Source organism: Silene latifolia, chromosome 4 (assembly GCF_048544455.1).
Source record: "Silene latifolia isolate original U9 population chromosome 4, ASM4854445v1, whole genome shotgun sequence".
Taxonomy (NCBI): Eukaryota; Viridiplantae; Streptophyta; class Magnoliopsida; order Caryophyllales; family Caryophyllaceae; genus Silene; species Silene latifolia.
Window position 1 is genome coordinate 68,480,638 of NC_133529.1, and position 25,800 is coordinate 68,506,437.

At 35.9% G+C, this 25,800-nt stretch overlaps 2 protein-coding genes across 2 annotated transcripts; one reads left to right on the forward strand and one right to left on the reverse strand.

Annotated features, from left to right (window-relative positions):
* Positions 1 to 14,915: 14,915 nt before the first annotated feature.
* Positions 14,916 to 20,083, forward strand: LOC141653559 (putative copper-transporting ATPase HMA5). Its single transcript, XM_074461361.1, has 6 exons — positions 14,916 to 15,453; positions 16,147 to 17,538; positions 17,638 to 17,892; positions 18,263 to 18,385; positions 18,794 to 19,273; positions 19,490 to 20,083. Exons 1-6 carry the CDS (start codon positions 15,157 to 15,159, stop codon positions 19,904 to 19,906), a joined length of 2,964 nt encoding a protein of 987 aa, XP_074317462.1. The 5' UTR covers positions 14,916 to 15,156; the 3' UTR covers positions 19,907 to 20,083.
* Positions 20,084 to 20,106: 23 nt separating this feature from the next.
* Positions 20,107 to 24,631, reverse strand: LOC141653560 (glutathione S-transferase T1-like). Its single transcript, XM_074461362.1, has 7 exons — positions 24,473 to 24,631; positions 24,298 to 24,371; positions 23,250 to 23,310; positions 21,992 to 22,045; positions 21,408 to 21,487; positions 20,926 to 21,131; positions 20,107 to 20,479 (listed from the first exon to the last, which is right to left on the reverse strand). Exons 1-7 carry the CDS (start codon positions 24,535 to 24,537, stop codon positions 20,294 to 20,296), a joined length of 726 nt encoding a protein of 241 aa, XP_074317463.1. The 5' UTR covers positions 24,538 to 24,631; the 3' UTR covers positions 20,107 to 20,293.
* Between the last annotated feature and the right edge of the window lie 1,169 nt (positions 24,632 to 25,800).

A 25,800-nucleotide genomic window follows, 5' to 3' on the forward strand; every position in this document is an offset into this window, starting at 1 on the left:
TAGAGTTGGGTGCAGTTATATTTGCTCTGAAGATTTGGAGGCATTATTTATATGGGGCGACCTTTAAAGTGTTTTCAGATCATAAGAGTTTGAAGTACATCTACACTCAAAAGGAGCTGAATATACGTCAGAGGAGATGGATGGAGCTGATTGGTGACTACGATATGGAGATTATCTACCATGAGGAGAAAGTTAATGTGGTTGCTGATGCTTTGAGTCGGAAAATTGTGCATTCACTATGCACTGCCTTGTCATTGATGGAATTAAAAGATGAAATGACAAAGATGGGGATTCAGATGATTCACAAAGGAGATGCCATTGGTGATTTGACGGTAGAACCCGCGCTATATGATGACATTAGGAGGAAACAAGTGCTTGATCCTAAGATTCAAGAGTGGAAGGCAGGGGCGGAGAAGGGCAATACTTCAAGGTTTTCTATTCATGCAGATGAAAGTGTTCGGTTTGATGGGAGGTGGTGTGTACCAAATGATGCCGAGTTGAAGAATGTGATTATGACTGAGGTTCATTGCACACCTTACTCAGTGCATCCAGGAGGTGACAAGCTCTATAAGGACTTAAAGAAAACTTTTTGGTGGCCCGGAATGAAGAAAGAGGTAGCTGAGTTCGTGGCAAGATGTTTGACTTGCCAGAGGGTCAAGGGGGAGCATCGTAGACCGCAGGGTAAGATTCAGTCACTTGAAGTACGTTAGTGGAAGTGGAAGTCAATATCTATGGACTTTATTGTGGGTTTACCGAGGACTCATCATGGTAATAACATGATTTGGGTGATTGTCGACCGTCTGATGAAATCAGCTCATTTTATTCTGATGAAAGATACTTGGAGTAAGATTCAGCTAGCTAATAGATACGGGAAGCATGTGGTAAGACTATATGGGGTACGAAAGGATATTGTGTCAGATAGAGATACGAGGTTTATATCGTGGTTTTGGCAAGAGTTGCAGGAGCTGATGGGAACTACTTTAAAGATGGGCACAACATTCTATCCTGCAACAGATGGTCAAACTGAGAGGACCATCAAGACCTTAGAAGATATGTTACGAGCTTGTGTGATGGAGTTTTGTGGAAGTTGGGAAGATCGACTTGATTTGATTGAGTTTTCATATAACAACAGTTATCACACGAGTATTGGGATGGCACCGTTTGAGGCACTCTATGGGAGGAAGTGCATAAATCAAGTGTATTGGGATGATAGCGCAAAATCTGTTGTTTTGGGACCGCAAATGGTACAAGACATGATTGAACAAGTACATTTGATTCGACAAAAGATGAACCCAGGATCGGCAAAAAAGCTATGCGGATCTGCATCGCAGGGATATTGAGTTCCACGTGGGTGACAAATTTCTTTTGAAAGTGTCACCTATGCGTGGTGTTATGAGGTTTGGCAAGAGAGGGAAGTGGAGCCAGAAGTTCATAGGGCCTTATGAGATTTTGGATCGGGTAGGTGAAATGGCTTATCGACTAGCTTTGCCACCAGCTTTTGATCAGGTGCATAACGTGTTTCATATGTCACAACTCCGAAAGTATGTGAGTGACCTATCCCATGTATTGGAGGTTTAGAATATTGAGTTGGATGAAGCTCTTACTTATATGGAGATGCCGAAGGAGATATTAGATCGCAAGGTGCGTAAGACTAGGAATGGTGAGACCACATTACTTAAAATATTATGGTCTAACCATAATGTGGAAGAGGCTACATGGGAACCGGAAGAGGCTATGAAGGAGCGGTATCCACACCTTTTTTATCAGGTATGTTTGGCTACGGGGTCGTAACCTTATTCCTTTAAGGGGGTAGGAGATGATCGCATGTGTTTTTAGGACACTTTGAGGTCGGTTTTGGGCATGTTTTTGGGTTGTGTATGCATCTTTTGATCGTGTTTTCGTACTAGTTAGTGTTGTTTCGAGTTGTGTCGGATGGCGGAATGGGTTGTGCATATGTTATGCAGGTATTGTTAGGTTCATATACCTATTATTAGACTCTTCTAATAGTGAACTAATTAACTTCTTAATATTTGTTCTTTAGATCTAGTGCATGCAAAACAAAATAAGAGATTAATAAGAAAAATAATGTCCCTTACATTATTATTTTCGGATTTATGGGCACAAGTAAGGTCTCCTACCTTTACTTGTTCTTGAGCTATGATGAGTATTAGGATGATCCTCCAAAACTCTATATTAAGAGCTCTCCTTTTGATTGCACCCAAGATTTAACCCTTATCACTACTAAATAATATTTGCTAGATATTTATTTAGTAATCTACCTTAAAATTGATTACTAATACTCATATATTACATTAATAATATTAGTAATGTGATTGAACAATTTAGATTATCATTTCTCTAGTTTTTGAGAAAGATAAAACAAAATATGAGAGGTATGCCTCAATGAATGAATGTGCATGAGGAGAATAAGTAGAGAACAAAAATTCTCTAATGTTAAAGGAGGTGTGTCGGTTTTGGGAGGATGGAGGACCAATATATGGTCTTTCACTTTTCCCTTTTGTTCTGATCTAAACATAAGGTGTAAGACTAGGCTATAGTTCTAATCACATATGTCATACACTATAAACAAATGCAAACAAACAAAAGCCATTTCCTCCTACCAAAACCGGTTTTACCTTATAAAATGGACTTTCATTTTATTTTGTCAATTTGTCATTTGTCACACAATATGTCACATGTAGTATGATACATGTCATTAATTAATTTAATGCATATTTATCAAATAAATATTATTATTATAAATTAATTAAATTACATATAACAAATTGACTAGTGATACTTGATCACATAAATAAAATGTGTCATATAATTATAATTCACAACATCTTGTAATTATAATTAACCATTCATTCTTATCTCAATTGTTTCACAAACAATAATCAATTTTAGTAATAAAGAATTTCAATTACTAAAATAAATCTTATTTAATCCCATTACAATAAGATATAAACATTCTCTCTCACAAATGAATTGTTCAATTTTAAGGAATTGGTTAACTTGTATCGTTATACAATTAATCAACTTTACTGATAAGGGCATCATCCTTTAGGTGTGACCTTAAGGGATCAACTGACCACCACCGTCCTACGACAGTAATGTCAAACTCTAGCAAGCCAATCATTACCGATTAATGTTGATCAGTTGACTATTTAATTTATCATCCCTTTCGTATTCTTAATATGAGATTTGATTATGATAATTAAATCATGTGATCGCACTATTGTTGAGGACACGTATTCCAACAATCTCCCACTTGTCCGAGACAAGTGTGCGTCACCAATTCTCTTGTCCTATTACAATCTCCCACTCAATGCAAGGTGTCTTGCAGGTCGTACTTGTATCTGATCATATCTTGAGTGGTTTCCTCGATCTGGAGTGTAACTGTCTGACCGGAATTATCTACCATAGATACTTTCCGAGCGTGGCCACGCATTTCCAGTTCACTACTTCTCGAGTGGCCTTGAGATTTCAAATAACCCTGACAAGGAGGTGGACAATTCCTATCGCACTATTCCCTTCCTTTAGCCAGAGTTCGTCATGACCCAAAATATACTCGTTTGACCTCAGTTACGACAGTCGTAGAGCATAAATCAAAGCCAATCGGAAATTTGTGCCAACTTGAGCGAATAGTCTCTAGTCAAAAGAATTGACTCATAAGAATACTATAGTAGCTCTTGCCACGACCTGGCTTTATGAATTACCAGAACTCTATAAGCGGTCACTGCCCGACAGAGTGTCCCATACAGTCTGCCTATGTGATCGACTAGTCATCTCATATGACTATATGGCTCTTAAACTTGTCATCAATCGCATCACACTCTAGTTACTTTGAGACTAGGGGTGAATACTATGTCAATCCAGTTCACTTTAATGCGGTTCAATTTGTCTCTACAACCCATTTAGATTTAACAAAGTAATGGGTGAGTTTAATAAAACTCAAATGATAAATGCGATTATCATATATGAATAGTCAATACTCTATTACTACTTCATATCTTATAATCTATAGTGTACCTTTTACACTAGTTGAAATGCAATAAAAGCTTGGCAAGTGGATATACCCTATATCCATATATTCCAACTTTATCAATTGCTATTTCCTTCTATTCAATGTTATATCCAATAACATGAATTTATCTAAGTATATGTCTAGTCTTCTTACTAGACTTGGGCTCTTTAACTTGAAAGATGCTCCCGCTGTTATCACATAACTTGTGATAAAGTCATTTGTAGATGGATACACTCTTAATCCCTATCTAGACCAACTTATCACAATTTACTTAGATTCCTTTTGTAGAATTTGCAATGGTCGAAGCTAAAATACTTCTCTAGTTTCTTACTCCTTAGTCAATAAAATTAGCCTAGGATTTTGACAAATCCTTTTCAGTTTGGAAACTAAAGCTTGTGCAACCCTTCAACACATAACTTAGTGCATCATCCAAACATATGAACAAATCTTCAATTGTTCTTTAAGGCTTTCACAAGACCATCTTATGAATTATCTTGTTATTGACTTATTATGCTCGTAGCATATACTTCATCACGGCGTGTGCGTCTAATGGCATACATGATCGTTCTAATGGCGGAAACATTAGCAATCGATTTCATGTGATCAACAACTTATTTAGGTTCAGTGAATGACTATGACTCTATCATAGTAATTCCACTTTCATCAACATGAATAACGTATTCAACCTTGTTGATGTTAAACAGATTTGAAAGATCTTATCATCATAAGGCACTTAACTCTATGCCAATATTCTCTCACATAGATTCAGAAATCTTAGAATATATCGCACCTTTTCCTAGTCTCCCAATCACTCTTTCACAGAAGAGAGCATTGGTACATTATTCTCAATAAGTAATATGTTATAAACTAATAAGACATGGAAAAAATAATTCTTGCTCCCACTTAACTTCATGTATAATCATGATTCTTCAATCATGTGAATGATATCATTCTCAATTATCACATGAAAAGTACAATCCTTTAATGCTTGCTTAAGACCATTTTGGGATCACTTAAGAAAGCTATGGATAATATGTTAGGATTCTTAGATCTTTATCTAAGGTTATGTGTTCCATACACATCCTTCTCTAAATTCCCATTTTAGAAAAGCGAATTTTAATTACCATTTGCCATTCTTCATTAAAATGAATTGTAGCAATTCCTAACATAATTTATCTTGAATCAACATCTTCATGTCAATCTATGCTTTTAAGTACTCTAAAGCTCTATTTTCTTTTAAGGAGACCCTCGCCTTAAAGTAAATCTACTCCTGTGTAACAATTTTTGGATTGTAATGCTATGGCTCGTATATAACAAAGTCGATTTGGGATAATACCATTACTTTCGCAAAGCAACATTTTAACAACAAGACATGTGTGCTAAACTCCCACTATGCTATACTCCCACTCTATCTTTATAGATTATAGTTCCATCACTTTCACAAAGTAACACATTAACTATAAGACATGTTTGTGACGATCTAATCTACTCCCACTTTATCTCTTAGAAATACCTCTATCTTCTTAAGAGATAGCTTTGTGAGTTACAAACATATATGTGGTGGAGTATTAGAAGTTTATTTAGACTGGCGCATTAGCTCGTAAAAGACCAGCTCTTTTACGGCTGACATAATATACGAGTCTTATCCATGTCATCTGTTAAATAGACTCTCTATTTTAGGTATCTCCAGGTTGACCCTTCAGATTAATATAAAATCCCCAAAAGTGAGTTCAACAACTCAATTTGACTCATGTTAGTTTGATCTTATGGGTAGTGACACAAGGTCATAATCCATATTTAATAAATCAAATTCATTACTCAGATCTTTGCCACCACGATCAGATCGTAATGATTTAATTCCTTTTGTACAATTGGTTCTCTACTTCATTTTAGAAATTCTTTAAATTTCTTAAAAGCTTCACTTAATATTTGATCAAGTAAATATACCCATATCTACTTAAATCATCGGTAAAAGTGACGAGGTAGTCATAATTTCTCCTTGCGGTGATGTTCATTGGACCACATACATCGGCATGTATTTGTTCTAACAAATCACTTGCTCGTGTTCCTTTACTACTAAAGGGAGTACGAATCATTTTGTGAAGGAGACAAGATTCGTATATTCCATATGATTGAAAAATCAAATGGTTCAATAAATCTAGTTGACACTAGCCCTTTAATGCGTTTCTCATTTATGTAACCTAATCAAAAAAGGCTAAATGCACAAATCATTTGAATCACTTGTTGTGAGTCTTTTGGATTGTATGTTATAGATATCTTTAGTTGAGTTAGAAGTGTCTAAAACATGAATACCATTGATAGAATTGGCTTGGCTCACAGCCAAGTCATATTCAACAAAATACAACAATTGTTTTTTTATCGCAAAAGAAAGGAAAAATCCTTCTATGTCCAACATAGAAATGGTAATAATGCTTTTAGATAAAATGGGTACATAATAACAATTATGTAGATTACAACTCAAAGCTATTAGCTAAAACAAGTACATAAGTCCCTCTTAAAGTGGCGGCTACCCTAGCTCCATTTCCTTGTCGGAGATCTACATCACCCTTGTTTAGCTTTTCCACATTTCCAAGTCCCACTTGGAGTGATAAGTCCAACATTGATATCTTCCAAATACTTGGGGCAATTACGCTTCCAATGGCCCATGACATTACAATAATGACATTTGTCGTAGGATTTGGCACCCTTCTTGGTTTTGGTTGTGGTAGTCTCACTATCAACTTCCAATTCACAATCGGATTTGGGTTTCTTACCCTTTTTTGCCTTTCTTTTATTAATACTATTACCCATTTTGGTTGCAAAGACACTCTTGCTAGAACTCCCACTCAATTTGATGTTTCTCCTTACTTCATCAAACAAGGATTCCTTGGAATTTGTGAGATTATCCTCATATGATTCTCTTACCAAGGATGTGGTGGGCATGAGAATGGGAGTGGGAGGTGTAGAAGTAGTAAAAGGACAAAGATTTTCATCCTCACCAATGCCAAAGCGTAGTTCTCTAATCGGGTCATCGTCATACGAGGAGCATTTTTCATTGAATGATTGGAGCCATGAATTAATGGTAATCGGTGTAGGATTATTAGATGAATCCATTGCAAATAAATAACTACAAAAACGGAAATGAAGGAAATAATAAACATCTATCGTTTTAATAATACTTGTAAACATTTTAAACAAGTTTTAACATTTATATAGTGACCTCTACCCAACTATTATAAATGATTCCGAGATCCAAATTCATATCAATTCGGGCACGGTGAGCCAATTCATCCCTTATCAATATAATTCGGTGGATTAACCTCTTAATCGATTCTACTTCTAGAACTCTCGGTCGATAAAAATTACTTTAATATTTATCTTTAGCCCGGAACACATGCGACTACGGTCACGAATACTTCCGTTGAGCTTAATCCAAATTTAGATGTAATAACATTTTATTACCCACTTACCCAACGTAAAAAGTTTAGTACCCCGGTGAGCCGAGCCTACTTCCTCATGAAATTGGGACTCATGGTTTCTACTATTTGGTAAGGCTAATTCTCAATTATTATTTAGTGAGAGGTCTTGTCAATTTATTATCTATCACGTTTTAAGTGAACTAAAGCGGTGAACTACGATAATTATAATTGACACGGTCGATGACTCGATATGATATGCATGTGTTGTTATGGCGATTTGGCAATGCATGCAACATATTAAAAGAAATGCAAAGCAATAATAATAAATTCCTAGTATGGCCTTCCTAAAATAGAAAATCAAATAATCTATTACATATTCGGAAACCAACTCCTTTGGTCCCTTGAATCTTCAAGTGGCACGCCTCCCAAGAACACCGTCTTTGTCGGAACGCCTTTCCGAATGGCACCATCTTGAAGAAGCTCCATAATTACAAATAATAATAAAAATACAAAGCTATTCCTATTATACATTTGTAATATGAAAAACTAGTAAAAATAAAAGTGATACGAGATCACATTAAATTACAACCGAATCAATATTCCCTTTCATTACGGGTAATATCGATTAAAACTAAGGTCATACTAAGATAAAATTACATAACTCAAAATTATATAAATAAGAGACATTCAACAATTGAAATATGCAGCATTATAATATGTATATATCATGTCAAATTATGTGCCAAATCGCCCTATTTACCTTATATCGATTATATAACCCGGTTTTATGGAAATGCGTGATAATAACTTCTTAAAATCACAAATTAACACTTAAATCACATTTAAGCTCAAGTTAATTATCCTAACACTCTTAGGACTCAAAAATTAGTCATCACTCAATTTCTGACAATAATTGAACTTGATTTAATTTTATGCTCATTTTTTACCTTAAAATCATAACATTTATGAAATAAATCCAAATTCAATTACAATAGTTTCAAAATTTGAATTTTAAATTTTTTAACATTCTATAATATTTCCATGACACTCATAATGTCAAAAAATCATGGTTAAAATTTTCGAATTAATCTTGAGAAAATATAGTCGCAATTTATCGGTTTTATCTCATAAAACATCTAAAGTATCCAAAAATTAATCCAATCAATTTTAAAACTTTAGATCTGATAAGTGGGATATTTATGCAACCTAAAATAATTTTCTCATGCCATGTAATTCATTTTAGCTATTTATACTAAAATAGTCACTATTTATGCCATTTTTACACTAAAAATTCATAAATCATGCCAAATGAAATCATTTCATTTCAAAATTTACATACAGTGTGTAAATTATGAATGTGACAACATATTAAAATCTCATGGCCTGGTTCGGAGTTTAAGTTTTTTTAACCATTTTACCTCTTTTAATCCATTGTTATCTCATAAAAATCATAAATCATGCATTATTAATCAAATTAATACGAGATTTTACACACAACTTGTAAAATATTCATGTGAGGTCATATAAAATTTTTAAGGTCAGAGAGTAAGTTTAACCATTTTTAGTCATTTAACCTCCATTTATGCCATTTTATCACATAAAAATCATAAATCATGAAATATTAATCACATTAATATGATATTTTACATGCAATATATAAAATATTCATGTGAGGTCATACTAAAATATCACAGCCAGTAGTGAAGGTTAACTTATTTTAGTTAATAAAAGTTCATTTTACTCATAAAAATGTAATAAAATCATTAAAATGAGCAATAAATTACCATAAATAATAAAAATGACCTAAAAACATTTTAGGACCAAAATATATAACATGCATCATGATTTCGTGACTTACTCTTATAAATCACAAATTTTTAGTTTTATATGTTAACATTTTAACTCGGAAAAACAATAACCGATTATGCATGCAACATCCTATGCTCTGATACCACTTGTTAGGTTCATATACCTATTATTAGACTCTTCTAATATTGAACTAATTTACTTCTTAATATTTGTTCTTTAGATCTAGTGCATGCAAAACAAAATAAGAGATTAATAAGAAAAATAATGTCCCTTACATTATTATTTTCGGATTTATGGGCACAAGTAAGGTCTCCTACCTTTACTTGTTCTTGAGCTATGATGAGTATTAGGATGATCCTCCAAAACTCTATATTAAGAGCTCTCCTTTTGATTGCACCCAAGATTTAACCCTTATCACTACTAAATAATATTTGCTAGATATTTATTTAGTAATCTACCTTAAAATTGATTACTAATACTCATATATTACATTAATAATATTAGTAATGTGATTGAACAATTTAGATTATCATTTCTCTAGTTTTTGAGAAAGATAAAACAAAATATGAGAGGTATGCCTCAATGAATGAATGTGCATGAGGAAAATAAGTAGAGAACAAAAATTCTCTAATGTTAAAGGAGGTGTGTCGGTTTTGGGAGGATGGAGGACCAATATATGGTCTTTCACTTTTCCCTTTTGTTCTTATCTAAACATAAGGTGTAAGACTAGGCTAGAGTTCTAATCACATATGTCATACACTATAAACAAATGCAAACAAACAAATGCCATTTCCTCCTACCAAAACCGGTTTTACCTTATAAAATGGACTTTCATTTTATTTTGTCAATTTGTCATTTGTCACACAATATGTCACATGTAGTATGATACATGTCATTAATTAATTTAATGCATACTTATCAAATAAATATCATTATTATAAATTAATTAAATTACATATAACAAATTGACTAGTGATACTTGATCACATAAATAAAATGTGTCATATAATTATAATTCACAACATCTTATAATTATAATTAACCATTCATTTTTATCTCAATTGTATCACAAACAATAATCAATTTTAGTAATAAAGTATTTTAATTACTAAAATAAATCTTATTTAATCCCATTACAATAAGATATAAACATTCTCTCTCACAAATGAATTGTTCAATTTTAAGGAATTGATTAACTTGTATCGTTATACAATTAATCAACTTTACTGATAAGGGCATCATCCTTTAGGTGTGACCTTAAGGGATCAACTGACCACCACCGTCCTACGAGAGTAACGTCAAACTCTAACAAGGCAATCATTACCGATTAATGTTGATCAGTTGACTATTTAATTTATCATCCCTTTCGTATTCTTAATATGAGATTTGATTATGATAATTAAATCATGTGATCGCACTATTGTTGAGGAAACATATTCCAACAGGTATGAGTGTGAACTTCGAGGCCGAAGTTCATATTTAAAGAGGGAAGACTGTAATACAACTCATTTCTGAGCATAGGACACTAGATCGAGTAGGTTGTACTCGACCGAGTGCGTCGTCGGGTGTTTTGAGTTAGGCTTCTGACTTGGTGGCACTCGACCGAGTTTAGGGGACACTCGATCCAGTAGGCTATACTCGGACGAGTGTGGCTGGTACTCGACCGAGTACCTGGTCTGTAGACGGTTTTCTACGCGGTTTTGATTAGGATGATTTGGGAGTATATAATACCTTAAGCAGTTTTGTTAATCATTTTATAACTAAAAAAATTTCTCTAATCACTCCCTAATCACCCACCAAGCAAGGATTTGGCCTTTGTTCGTCGGATTTCATCAATTTCGTTTGTCGATCGGATTGTAAGTTTTGGTCTCATATTTATTATCCTTATATATTGTCTTAACCCTGATTGTGGGGTTAGGTTTGGGGGTAGCGATTTATTGGTAATGGTTTGTGTTAGTATTGATTGATCATCATTGTTTAGGTGAGGACTTCGTAGAAGAGCAATGCTAGTCGTGTTTGCTGTGCTCGCTTCGGATTTGCTAGTCAGGTAGAGTTTCCCTACTCAGTTTTTCCGTGTGATTGATTATAAGTTGGTGTGACATTGTGTGATTATCATTGGTGTGGAATTGGTAGTATTGGCATTGTTAGTATTGATTGTGGAGCCATTGTCGGGAGATGGTCTTCACCCCCATGTTCGTCCCTTGTGGCTCCCGTCACAAGGGGTTGTGCACATTAATGATTTGGGTTCGCTCGTTGCGATGAGCGGGAATTTAGGTGTCATGGTTGCGGTCTATCACTGGCGGTGTGGGTTACCTGTTGCGATGGGTAATCTGGTTGGGTTACTCACTGCGGTGTGTAGTCGTGTCTGGGCTGCGGTTCGGACACTAGTGCTTGGAGATTGATTGTCTGTGTTTGCTACAGGATTGGTTGGATTTTTGTTGTTTGTTGATTAGCTAATAATTGATTGTACAGATGACTGACCCCTTCTATGTTTTCAAAACTGTGTTGATCCATTGGGGGGAATGATGAGCAGTGGATTGAGCAGGTGTGATATGTTGAGTTAGCTGCGGGCATGGATGGAACACCGACGATTCATTTAACTAGCTTCCGCTGTAACATTAGATGATCACTTTATTTTGGAGTTGTATTTCAGTATTGGATTTTGGGTATTTTGGCTTTGTAATCGACTAAACATTTATGTACTTTAATTAAGTGTTCTTTTATGGTCGATTTGATATACTTTATCTCGGGTAACCGAGATGGTAGCACTTCCATTTGCTAAGGTAGGCCTTGGTAAGGCACTTTGGTAGATGAGAGTGTTACAAGTTTAGATAGTTTCAGTCTAAAAAAACAAGGTCTAAATTGTTAAAAAAAAAAAATGATGATTCGTACCCGATTGATTAAAAAAGTGAAGTATAAGTAATTTTTCACAAAATCTCATTGAAGACGGCACGTATCCGTCACTTTGGAGTGACGGATACCATTTCCTCTCACAAATGACCCAAATAGAGGAGAGAGGGAAGCACATGAGGGTGCCCCCACCTTGTCCCCCATATTCGTTTTGTGAGTGACATTACCCGTCACTTGCTCCGACCCGTCTTCAGCAAGACTAACTGGTAATTTTTATGCCAAATTTTGATTGATTTTCATTAATTTAAACATATTCCTGATTCCTAATTCTCCATTTATTAAAAGTATGTATCAGTAAGTTCTATTGATTTTTTTATTCATATTGTGGTAAAAATGTCACAAACGTGTAACGCCAATTTATCGTATAAGAATTACTAATTTATTTACTTTTACCAATTTGGCAATTACCATCATAACCCCGCTAGAACATGTCTTCGGCTTAGGGCTGATAATGAGACGAGACAGCTCGTGAACAGCTTGAGCTTGAGCTTGGCTCGAAAACTCAACAAGCAAAGTCGAGCTAATGTTGGCTTAGCTCAAAAAGCCTGTGAGCGGATAGGGTTAGGAGACATGTTAGCATGATACGGTTAGCATATTTTGGTAGCTGGTTTAACTATCAATTTAAATGAACAGATTTAAGTAAAGATGTTTGGTAATTAGTAGATTATATATAAGGGTTATTTCATGAGAATAATCCAATCTATGCCTCTTCTTCTTATATTAATCCAACCTATGTTTTAACCCATATTAATCTTACCTTTACACTCATTTATCTTTCACTTAACTTAGCCTAATTTTTACCTGTTACAACCTGTAAAATTTCCGGTCATATAGCTATGGGCCATATCTTTTTTGCTCTTCTTCACTGAACTAAGGTCATTCATTTTCTTCCTTCAACTTGTCCAAAATTAAAAACAGAACCCAGAAAATCACATTTCTGAAATCTCTCAATCAATCCCTTCAACAACTCAGAAAAACCCCCTAATCAAATAACCTAATTTACATAACATACCAAAATCCTTCACCATCATTAATTAATGTAAATAAAAATATGGGGGTTGAGTACTGAGACACAGTTCTAGGGAAACCTTAATTCCCTCAGCTTCTTTTCCCTTGATCAACTCACAACAGGTTGCTTCACTCCCGCCACTCTCCATAAAACATTAACCATTTGCATTGCCTCCTATAAATTGCATCAATCCTTCACCATCATCATCTGGTTCTTCAGTCTTATTGGCATCATCAACCCCTTGATCAATATCACCTGGGTTTGTGCTCTGATCGTGCATCGGAGCCTTTATTGTGGTCGAAATCGATGTAGGTTTAATTTGGGTGTCGTGTGTGGGTTCAGTGTGTGTTGTGGTTAGCCAGGTTTGGAGTTAATTTGAGACACAATAAAGGTCATTTTGCCCCCTCCATCAACAACAAAGATAATTTTATAGAGCCCTAGATCCCCAAATCAATTTGGGGGTAAATATTAATCTGGGATTTAGGGGTTGTATAAGGGAGAAAATAAATGATGTAGAATGAGCAATGACATATAAGAGCACCCAGAATAGAGAGGATGTACCCTCCTCTTAGCACCCTCTCTCCTATAAGAGGAGGTCCTCTCTATTGTGGAGATGTATAGAACATCCTCTTAGCAAGAGGATGTTCTCTACTTCCTCTACTTTTAGAGGAAGTATAGCATTGGCCCTTGTGCCAACTATCTAATAATATTTTTCCATGTGGATTATTTCCCTTTATTTTTTTCTTTTGTAAAAAGTTAAAATGTACATAAATGGGTAGAGGATGGATTAGAGGATCCTCTCTATTGTGGACAAAAATATAGAGAGGAGGATAAACATAGTGGAAATGAAGGTGGATCATAGAGAAGGTGATATGTCAAAAAATGAGAGAGTGAAAGACCAAATAAGAGGATCATACCATCCTCTCTATTGCTCATGCTCTAAGAAAGAAGATGATTGATGAAACAGAAAAGAGCAATGGAGAGATGAAACGATTGTTTGGTGATTGGTAATGAATGAAGGGGATCAAATATTGTTAAAATGGTTATTATTGTTTTCAATGATTTTTTTTAAAGTGTGACCTGACAAACAAGTAGTCGGTTACCTGGTCTATTGTGAGAAAAATGAGTGTATAGGTCAGATTAATATGGGTTAAAACGTAGATTGGATTAATATAATAAGAAGAGGTATAAGTTGGATTATTCCCATGAAATAACCCTGTTTTAAATATCGTTTGACATAATTTTTTCGGTGGCTTTACGCTTGACGAATATAGATGATCAGATAACATAAAGAAACTTGGTGATTACGGAAAGTACGCAACAATCAATGTGAAATCCCCGAGAACCGCTCTCAGACATTACGAACGGTGTAGGAGGTATATGTAGTCCGAACGATGTTGTTGAGCGCTTAGTGAGAGATCTATGTGTCGAATATGGTGAAACTCTTACTGATGTTAATCCATCTCTACCTGGAAATGAACATTCACCCGGTAGTTGTGGTTTTAACGCATCATATTTACGTAGAGAATGTTCATTTCCAGTTAGATCACTGATCTACATTAAACATGTAGATCACTGATATAGAACTATTAGATAATTACAATAGAAATGTAAAAATAAAATATTCATAAAAAAACTTTCATACCGTCCTAAATACCCGTGCAATTTTGCACGGGTTTAAAACTAGTTAATTTATATATTATCTTTCACCTAGTCCCAAGTAAAAACCAAATTTGAGTTGACAAATTCCAGTCCCTTTCACTATTTTCGCGGCCAATTTAAAAATCTAAAACCCTAATTTATTATTAAAAAAATTCATAGATCCCTTGGCGTACAAACTACACAATCACATACACATTCAACTTCAACAACCCATACAAAAACCTCAATTCATTTCAACAAATTCAACCATGTGCAACAACACATGATTCGGAAAAGGTAGGGGTACAAATTAGAAAACTCGATAAAACCCTTCATCAATGGCGGCAGCGAAGTTCTTCACGTTCTCATGTTTAAGAAATGAGAGTAATCTGTCACCTAGACCTCATTATCCATCAATGTTAAAATACCCGAAAGGCGTTTCGACGAATGAAGGGAAAAATATTGAAATTCAAGGGTCTGAATGTAAAGCTCTGTTTTCAGTCAATGGTATGACTTGCTCTGCTTGTGCTGGTTCAGTTGAGAAGGCTATCAAGCGTCTTCCGGGCATTCGAGAAGCCGTTGTTGATGTTTTGAATAATAGGGCTCTTGTTTTCTTCTACCCTTCTTTTGTTAATGTGAGTTTATATAATTTTGGTCGAAATTTAAGCTTTTAATGATTTGACTTTCATGGGGTTTGTTATTTGTTAGAATTTAGGGAATTTTCGGGTTTTTTTTGTTATTAATTGAGGAATAAAGTTGTGAATTCGGGGTTGTTACTTCAGTTTTTTACCTGAATTTTATTTTTTTAAGGAGAATTGATGAATTGTTTTAGTGTTAATCTGGTGATTGAAGTGGTGAAATTTGGTTCAAAGATCCGATCTTTTTGGTTGGATTTTGTTGATTTCAGTTTTCTGTCTATCTTCTGTTAATGTAAGTTTCTCAACTTGTACATAGAACGGAAACGTAAAAAAATGTCTGAGACACCAAAAATGGAAAACATAAAGAATGATCAAGACGGAAGGAGTATGTTTTAAGGGTTAAGATTTGGTGTTTTTGGGGATTAAAGTTGTGAATAATTTTTTTTTTTTTTTTTGACAGCAAAAGTTGTGATATTTGGTAGGAGGATGTGTTAGTTTTAGTAAAGTTAGAAATGTTTGGTGTTGGTTGTATGCAATAACTGTTTTCACATATCTTTGATCTAAGTTTAATGATTTTAGGGTTTTCACTTTATGATATTGGGGATGCATGAGCATTCTTTTGTTCAACTTTTGCTTGATCGTGTTAAATCTTTTTGATCGCGGAAAATGCACCGTTCATGGTTTGTGTAGGAGGAACAAATCCGGGAGACTATAGAGGATGTTGGGTTTGAGGCTGCTTTGATTGAAGATGATAGTGGTGAAGGTACCACTCAAATATGTAGACTACAAATAAAGAGAATGACCTGCACAACATGTGCTAATTCTGTGGAAGCTAGTCTTTTGGCAGTTAATGGTGTTAAAAAGGCACAGGTCGCCTTGGCGACTGAAGAGGCTGAAATTCAATATGACCCAAAGGTTGTCAGTTATAGTGAAATACTTGAAGCTGTGGAAGATAGCGGGTTTGAAGCTATACTTATAAGTACAGGAGAAGATATAAGCAAGGTTCACCTAAAGGTTGATGGTGTAAGTTCTGATCATTCTTGGAGGACGGTTGAGAGCTCACTTCAAGCGCTTCCGGGGGTACAAACTGTAGACATGGATGAGACATTGAACAAAATTTCTCTTGCCTATAAGCCAGACATGACGGGACCTAGAACCTTTATTGAAGTGATTGAGTCAATGGGGTCTGGGAGTTTCAAGGCAATGATTTATCCTGACGAGCGGGGAAAGGATTCTCACAAACAAGAGCAAATTAAACAGTATTATCAGTCATTCGTCTGGAGTTTGATCTTCACAATCCCGGTTTTTCTGACCTCTATGGTGTTTATGTATATTCCCGGTATCAAGCATGCATTTGACACCAAAGTTGTAAAGATGTTAACAGTTGGAGAGCTATTGAGGTGGATCTTATCGACTCCTGTCCAATTTGTTATAGGTTGGAGATTCTACACAGGGTCATATAAAGCATTGAGGCATGGTTCCGCTAATATGGATGTTCTGATTGCCTTGGGAACAAATGCTGCTTACTTCTATTCAGTGTATACAGTGCTTAGAGCGGCTACCTCTAAGCACTTTGAGGGCACCGATTTCTTTGAGACAAGTGCTATGCTCATTTCCTTTGTTCTCCTAGGGAAATATCTCGAGGTTTTGGCCAAGGGGAAGACATCAGCAGCAATTGCCAAGCTCATGGACTTGGCACCTGAGACGGCAACATTGTTGACCCTTGACCCGAATGGTAATGTCTTGACTGAAAAAGAGATCGACAGCAGACTGATACAAAAGAATGATGTGCTTAAGGTTATTCCTGGTGCGAAAGTGGCATGTGACGGTATTGTGACTTGGGGGCAAAGCTACGTGAATGAAAGCATGATTACCGGAGAGTCTAGGCCAGTGCCAAAGAGGAAAGGTGACGTGGTTATAGGAGGGACAGTGAATCAGAACGGTGTATTACATGTTAAAGCAACAAGAGTTGGATCAGAAAGTGCACTTTCCCAAATTGTACGTTTAGTTGAATCAGCTCAGATGGCTAAAGCACCTGTCCAGAAGCTTGCAGACCGTATTTCTACATTTTTTGTACCTTTGGTCAGTTAAAGTTTGCTTTCCACACCACTGCCTTTTTAATATAGCTTGAAAGCATGCTGAAATACTTGAACTTTGTCGCACTTAAATTGCGCATTGCAGGTTATCTTCCTCTCGGTTTTTACTTGGCTTGCATGGTTTTTAGCTGGAAAGTTTCACAGCTACCCAAAATCATGGATACCGTCATCTATGGATAGCTTTGAACTTGCATTACAATTTGGCATTTCTGTCATGGTCATAGCATGTCCTTGTGCCCTTGGTTTGGCAACGCCCACTGCAGTTATGGTTGGTACCGGAATTGGTGCTTCTCAGGGTATCCTAATCAAAGGTGGCCAAGCTCTAGAAACTGCTCACAAGGTCTGCAGTTTTTTTCTTTTTTTTCCAGTTATTTATGCCTGTTGTGCATATTTTGTCAGAGTTACACTGTCTTTGAAGACAGTGTTTGCTTATTCAGTTACGGAGTATAAGATAGCATCTAAAATAGAAAACTAAGATAAAAATTTTGTTATCCATTCTGAAGACGACCGCTTAATTGTTATTTGTTGATGGAAATTTTAGACTCCCCCTCATGTCAGGGACACACACAATACATTGGGTATTGCAGGCATTTGGCAAGTTCAAGTATTGATTTTTTTACAATTTATAAACTGTCCTTGTTTCTAAGATGGTTACTCCGATGTTACTTAACTAAAGCAAATTAGTGATAGTACTCTCCTGATTTCTGTAGGTCAATTGCATTGTTTTCGATAAGACCGGGACTCTGACAGAGGGCAAGCCATTAGTTGTAAGCACAAGACTTTTGAAACAAATGGTGCTTCGCGACTTCTATGAACTGGTGGCTGCTGCTGAGGTAATTCAATTTTTTTTTTTTATTCTTTCTGAAAACTGGCAGGCTTTCGTCGTTTTTCTTTCTTCTTCTGTTAACTCAGTATTAGTTCCCTGTTGCTGATTAGTTACATCATACAAATTTGTATGAAGAATTACATCCTCCTGTAAGTTCAATATCTTTATCCCTCAAATTCTACATAAGTTTTAGCATAACCAAAACTATCCATTTATTAGAGACATTATGTGGAATCCATTTATTCACCGCATATTTACTATTCGATGTCTGAATCTCATAGCAATAGCTAAACATGTTGCGTACATTATTGGGGTCTTACAGTCTCAGATAGCCGAAGTCTGAAGCTGAGACTCACTCTGGCCTCAGACGCATGATAGAGTCGGGCTTGTATAAAAATTATAATGTTATGTTCAGGTCAATAGCGAGCATCCATTAGCAAAAGCAGTTGTCGAATATGCAAAGAAATTTAGAGAAGATGAGGAATACCAAATATGGCCAGAAGCAAGAGACTTTGCTGCCATCATCGGTCATGGTGTCAAGGCCATCGTTCAGAACAAGGAAATTCTTGTTGGAAACAAGGGATTGATGGTGGATCAAGGTATCACAGTGTCTATTGAGGCAGAGGAGTTGCTTGCTGAAGCTGAACGTATGGCTCAAACAGGTATCCTTGTATCGATTGAAGGTGAAGTGACAGGAGTAATAGCAATCTCTGATCCTTTGAAGCCAACTGCACATGCTGTTATTTCGATTTTGAAGTCCATGAATGTGAAGAGCATCATGGTGACTGGTGATAATAAGGGTACTGCAGATTCCATTGCTAGACAAGTTGGAATTGATACCGTCATTGCTGAAGCCAAGCCTGAGCAGAAAGCCGAGAAAATCAAGGAGTTACAGGTACAATTTAGATTGTTAATGGATTGATTGTCAATAAGAGTTTATCATTTTTCCCGGAAATTTCTATAGAAAACCATATGCCGTGCTCTTACGAACATCGATTCCAGGGCTGTTCTTGACTATGTTATGCGACTCAAGGATGAGTGTTGGACTTACTCTCACCTAAATGAGAATCGGTGTTTAGAACAAAAATTTTCTGAGTATTATAAAATGCAGGGGGAAGGATATACAGTGGCAATGGTAGGGGACGGCATAAATGACTCGCCTGCCTTAGTAGCTGCGGATGTCGGAATGGCGATTGGAGCTGGGACGGACATTGCCATCGAAGCAGCTGATATCGTCCTCATGAAGAGCAACTTAGAGGATGTAATAATTGCCATCGATCTCTCCAGGAAAACATTCTCCAGGATAAGATTGAACTATGTCTGGGCACTGGGGTACAATGTGCTTGGGATCCCTATTGCTGCCGGGATTCTGTTCCCTTCCACAAAGTTCCGGTTACCACCATGGATTGCAGGAGCTGCTATGGCTGCCTCATCAGTTAGTGTTGTTCTATGGTCCCTTCTGCTCAAGAATTACAAAAGGCCTAACAAGCTGGATAACCTTGAGGTTAGACAAATCAGGGTTGAATAAAATGTTTGCTGTAATATTGTAATGAATTGTGATTAATAAGAAAAAACTCTTCTGAAAATATGTAGATAGTGTTGTATACTTCCTCCGTTCCATTAAATTTGTGAATGTAATATAATGAACCTGGAGTTTCTTTTCCCAAGGGCACTATTATGAGATTTTTTGTACAATTTGTTTAAATCTTTGATGCATACTTGGCCAACTTTTTGTGGCAAAAAAAAAGATAATTACATAAATTCCGCTTTAAAATAACCTTAGATTTGAAGATGTGCAACGAAAATTTTCAGGATCCGTAACTGAACTCAACGTGGATGTTAATTTTTGTTACAAATGCATAAATTCAGAATAGAATTGTATTATCTACACTTTGAATAAGAGGGACATCTAATATCACATCTTCGAGCGCAATGCAGATGTATCCTTCTCACGTTGCTTCTGGAATTGAGCCTTGGCTTTGAAGAGAATAGCATGAACATCATCAAAATGAGGTCTAGTTGCAACCTTTGTAGCTTCAAACCACTCTTGAACTTTTTTGTATGGATGCAATATTCTATCGCGATCCTCATCATCCAAAATCTGTCATCAAACCCAACTAATGACATCCACTCTGACATGGCATTCCGCCAACAACAACAACATACTTCAATGACATTCCGCCATTAAAAAAATTGACAAATTTGACGAGCCTGTATTGCTGGCGGGGGGAGTGGGGGCAAATGAGGCCTCTGACTCGGGCATGAAATTCAGCAATTGCTAAATTATCTGTCTCCCGCTAGAGATAATGATTTTTCCCCCGTGCCAATTTTCCGAGGTCCAACGAATTCGGCTCAACATTCGAGTAAAAACTTAGCCGTTTCCTAATTTTTGAAGTGTTGATAGGACATAGGACTCTTAGGGAGTACTATATTATCCATGAATTCTAAGGTAGAACCCCACTACTAGTGTGTAGTATTCAGAAAAAGATGAGAATAAGGATCAAGCAACTAAAAACTCGCAAAAACTAACGACGATAAAGTGCTCACCTCCAACTGCATTATCTCACAGACAAGGCTAAGATCTGCTATAGATGGCTGATAGCTACCCAGCAAGAACTTTCCACTCCCTTTGAGCCATATTCTTTCTAATTTTGACAAGGATGATTTCAATATATTCTCACCTTCTGCAGCAGCTTGAGGATTTACAGGTCGGCCAAATGCAGGAGCAAGTATAGTATTGAAAACATAGGTCACTGTATAACACGAGAAAGGTATCATAACAATATTGGTGGCACCAAATGACATACTAAAAGCACAAAACTAGACTAACCCAAATACTTATTAATGGATTCGTCTCAAAGATTAGACAGTCTCAAATGAGGTTTTGTGAATTTTCAAACTAATAGTAACTGTGTAACCAATCATATGCATAATTAATGATAAGGGGTCATAGGGTAGTGACATTGACTATTTGGTTCAAGGTCATTAAAGAAACCAAATAATTAAACAAGATAAGAAAGAAAGAGTACTTGAACCACGACGTAGATTTAAGTGATGCCAATCCAAAACTGAATGGATCTTAGCCCGCTTGGAAAGATCAGCAGGATACCTTGAACACAAAAGATGACGAATTCAATACCTGGCCCACATCGATGAAAAATTCCAGGAGTAATTTAAAACATAATGCATGCAGGTAGCCAGGCACTCTGAACACGTACTCGCTCGATCCCATATTTTTATTGTCCCTATTTACCTTTGAAGGTCAAACGATGTAACTTTGACCAATTGTTTTTTTTTTTTCGCAAGATCGACATGGTACAACAATTTAAAAATAGTTAATATGAAAATAGTTCTTCAAAATCATATACAACAACATAATGATTCAAACGTTGCATCTTTAGATGTATAACAAGTTAACAACATTATCTCGGTGTCTCAAGGGCTCCCTATGGTAAAGTGGGGGTGCAATCAGATGTAAATATGTTTGAGTGAAGTTAATGGTCAAAGTTCACACCGGTTGATCAAAAAATTCAAATGGGGATACAAAAAATGGGGCGGAGGTACTGAGGTAGTAATAAACAACCATCTGAATGGAAAAGGAAGGGTGTCTTACCAGTGATCTGCCACTCCAGGAAATGCGCATGAAAGATAGATAAGGATTGCATGACTGCAAATATTCCATGTAAATGATCAGAGTCTCAGATAGCTCGTGTTCGCAATCACCAAAAAATACTTGCTAAAGTTCATTGATTAATGGCCAGGTTTACAAAAAAACAAGGAAATGAAGAGATGGAATATCAGAACAGGAGCAGATGAGAAAGCCGCGATGATTATTCAGTCTACTACGAGAGAAATCGTTGATTCACACAATGGGTTATTACACTTGGCTGAAAAGCCAATCGAGCGAAGGTGTCTTGAGCTCAGTTATGACAACGGCATTAAATATCAGCGGAACAGCGGATAGCGTATGTCGTTTTGAAGGTTACCCTAACCACATTTTGAGGCAGCATCGACCACATTTATACAGTGGCGGCTGATTTCGAGACCAAGTATCAAGTGAGATATGATACTCTGATTATGACAAAAATGACTACCAATTTAGTTAGCCATGATACGTGCTATTGTGCACCCAGGCATGCATTCATGAGCAGCAGTGTGCAAGAGAGCGTGCATTTGTGTGCACCCATATGTGTCTCTTGGCGCTTTGCTGCGTGTTAGGCGTGCTTTGTTGCTTAATCTAGCGTGCATTCGTGCCTGTAAGACACGTTATGGCGTATCAGAGTCGCGCATCAAATGCCCGCGCTCATCTATCGAAGGCATATCATGAGTCATGACCAAAAGACTAATCGCCACTAGGGCTAAAGTGAGTGAAAATGTGGACTTAAAACTGGACCCATGATGCTCCTAGGGTAACTATTAGTTGGTGGCATCAGCAACTACTGAATATGTCACAGTATCCCCAAATGGTCAGAGATGGCCGAATTTGAAGACTACAAGTCATGCTTGAGTTATAATTTCATGGGCAAGTATAACCTTTTTCTTTCTTCCCTTTGATTCTACTCCTCCTTGATTCTTGCAGATCTTGATACCTTTCCCCCTTACCTCTTTCTCTTCTTTATAATCCATCAAACAGCACACTTGTTTCAAGTATCAGAACATCTACGATTTTTGATAGGTTATTCGAAAGTAGAATTGTTCTCCACTTACACACCCAAACTAGACAGCTAAAGATCACATGGTCACGCTAGGAGAACATACACAAGAGAACGTCTAACTTAAAGTACAATACCAATTTGGTGGCTAAATATTTTTTTTGTACTTCACAGTTATATTTAATTTTATCTATTGAAAGCTTGAACATCAGAAATTACCTTTCAGAAAGCTTAAATCTTCCATCAACTATAGCAGGAACTTGTCGCATGGGGTTGATCGCTGAAAATTCATCCATCATAAACCAACCATTTAGTTTCATCAAATTAAAGAACCAATTTTCAAGATGAGATGAACGAGAGCGGGAGAACGAAATGTTTGAAAAAATAGCATCATGGAAGGAAGTACCCATGCAGTGATGCAGGGCAAGAAAAGTAAGATGATACAATAATTTGTAATGGGCAGGATCAGGACAAGAACAAACACAATTGTATAGTGCACCATAATATGCACTTACAAAATACGGAGTATAAGGCTATATTGTTTGTCATGCATAAAAGATACTAAGCTTGAGGCTGACATAGTTCCCTTAATTCCTTAAAAGCCATACGAACTGGTTTGAGGTTAGATGCAATATATTCTTAAGCTACCTATCATTGAAAAGTTAAGACGGGGAAAAACAATCTTCTTGCTTGAGGTGGAATTACTTTCCATATTTGAATATATAAGTGTTAACCAACATTGGTGTCTTTACAATGTTGAAAAGATGCTCAGAGTGTGACAGTGCCATTTACAACAAGGCTAAAACCGGGTGCACATCACTAAAATTAACCAGCAAAAGCTAAAGAACATGATTCAAAAAATGTATTGCTAAACCCAGAACTGAATAACCCTAATCACTCAGAAAAATTGCATTTGTTCCGTCACCAACCAAAATATACCACAAAAATATGACATGGGCAAATCTGAAAACCAACTAAACAACCTTTGATTCATACATTAACTTATCTCATTATCAGACCCTAAAGTCCCAAATTAATGATCAAATTAACTATTACTCATACATCATAATAGCTGCTTCAAATGAATGATTAAAACCAGTGGCGGAAGTCGGAACCAAGTGGGAGCTAGCAGGGGCATTGAAAATTTTGTAACTTTTTAGTTGAAATTTCCGATAACTTCAAATCCTAGTTCCGCAGCTGATTAAAACTCATAAATCAGAATACAAAACCAATATATAATCTGACAACAAAAATGAAGAAATTTAACCTGAAAATTCAGGAGATAAATGTTTTTGCTTAGAAAGATCAATCTTAACCTCCTCAAAATCAATTTTATTAATCCTGCAAACAAATAAACCAAAGATTATGGGTTAAGTGAGATTTAAATAACCCAGAAATGAAAGAATAGATGAAGAAATTAAAGGTGGGGGAAAGATGAATACTTGCAGAAAATGAGCAAAGCTCGAGAAGGCTGGGACATACGATCCACATATAGTTTCAGTGTCATCTTCCTTTCTTCTGTCTATCTCTCAGGAATCACACTGATGATCTGTATAAGTCAATATATGAGACGAAAATGGGGTGGCTATTAATAGGATACTAGTTTGAAAGCCCTTCGTACGGGTTAATGACCTTGATTATTTTAGAACTAAGTTATAAAACATTATCGAATAAATGTTTCGAAGTTCAAATCCGGGTGTCAGATAATTCTAATAAAAAAAGAAATATCTTAATCTCTTATGGTCTCTTGATACGTACTTTATTCTAAGCATTAAGTAGCGCCTCTAAAGCTTTTTTATCTCGAATTCTAGCAAAATTTATTAAGTACTAATCATCATAAGTGTAAGGGAATTCGGGCGCTTTGATAGCACTTATGATTAATATAAAGACAGGTGTGAAACTAATGAATAGTTTACATTTGCTGTATTTTGTGTCGGGGAATAAAGGAAATGTAAACTATTGATTGAGACGGAGGGAGTATATATTTTGTTTGAACCATATACCTACCCTTCAAATGTGGACAATTTACTTACACATGTCATGCTTTTAAATTAGTCATTTCAATTTTTTTTGGTTCAATTAATAAGACTGTCTTACATAATAATAATTAATCTTCTAATTATTGATGCACAGAGTTCATGTTTATGTTCTTTCTTTCACAAAGCACATGTAATGTATACTCCTATATATGATCATCGTATTGCTATCATTCCACCGTAAAGGCGTAAAAGATAAACACATCTATGTTTTTGGCCACTATAAGCAAACATACAATTTAGTGACAACAAAATTATAGTTTGTTAAATTTTAATTTTAATCGTTAATAATAGAATCTCTTAAGAGCTCTCTTTCACAATAATTAAGTAACTCACTTAACCAAAAAAAAAAATTATTAAGTAACTCAAAAGATTTTGGGTTGATTCCCAAGTTTCAAGGATGACTTCTATTTATAATCATAAGATCACTCTACCTTATTCTAATATTTCAATATGGGACAATTCTACTATTTATATGTAGTATATTCATAACACCTCCATTATTTTTCAATGTGGGACAAATATCATACTAAGAAATACACCATCTTTTTCACACCTAGCTCGACATCCAACCCGAATCCCGAAATACGGACAATGGCTACTCATTATATCTAATAGTAGTTATATTTAATAATATGAGCAAATACTATATGTTAATATTCGTACGTTCAACATCCAATCCGATTAATAATGAGAAAATACTAACAAACTAATCTTATCTAGAGTTTACATTT

Coding starts and splice junctions, on each gene's coding strand:
- LOC141653559 (XM_074461361.1), top strand. CDS start 15,157: ATGGCGGCAGCGAAGTTCTTCACGTTCTCATGTTTAAGAAATGAGAGT. Junction 17,539..17,637: donor CTACATTTTTTGTACCTTTG/GTCAGTTAAAGT, acceptor TGCGCATTGCAG/GTTATCTTCCTCTCGGTTTT. Junction 18,386..18,793: donor AACTGGTGGCTGCTGCTGAG/GTAATTCAATTT, acceptor TGTTATGTTCAG/GTCAATAGCGAGCATCCATT.
- LOC141653560 (XM_074461362.1), bottom strand. CDS start 24,537: ATGACACTGAAACTATATGTGGATCGTATGTCCCAGCCTTCTCGAGCT. Junction 23,311..24,297: donor TTTATCTCCTGAATTTTCAG/GTTAAATTTCTT, acceptor ATGAATTTTCAG/CGATCAACCCCATGCGACAA. Junction 21,488..21,991: donor CCTGGAGTGGCAGATCACTG/GTAAGACACCCT, acceptor TTTGTGTTCAAG/GTATCCTGCTGATCTTTCCA.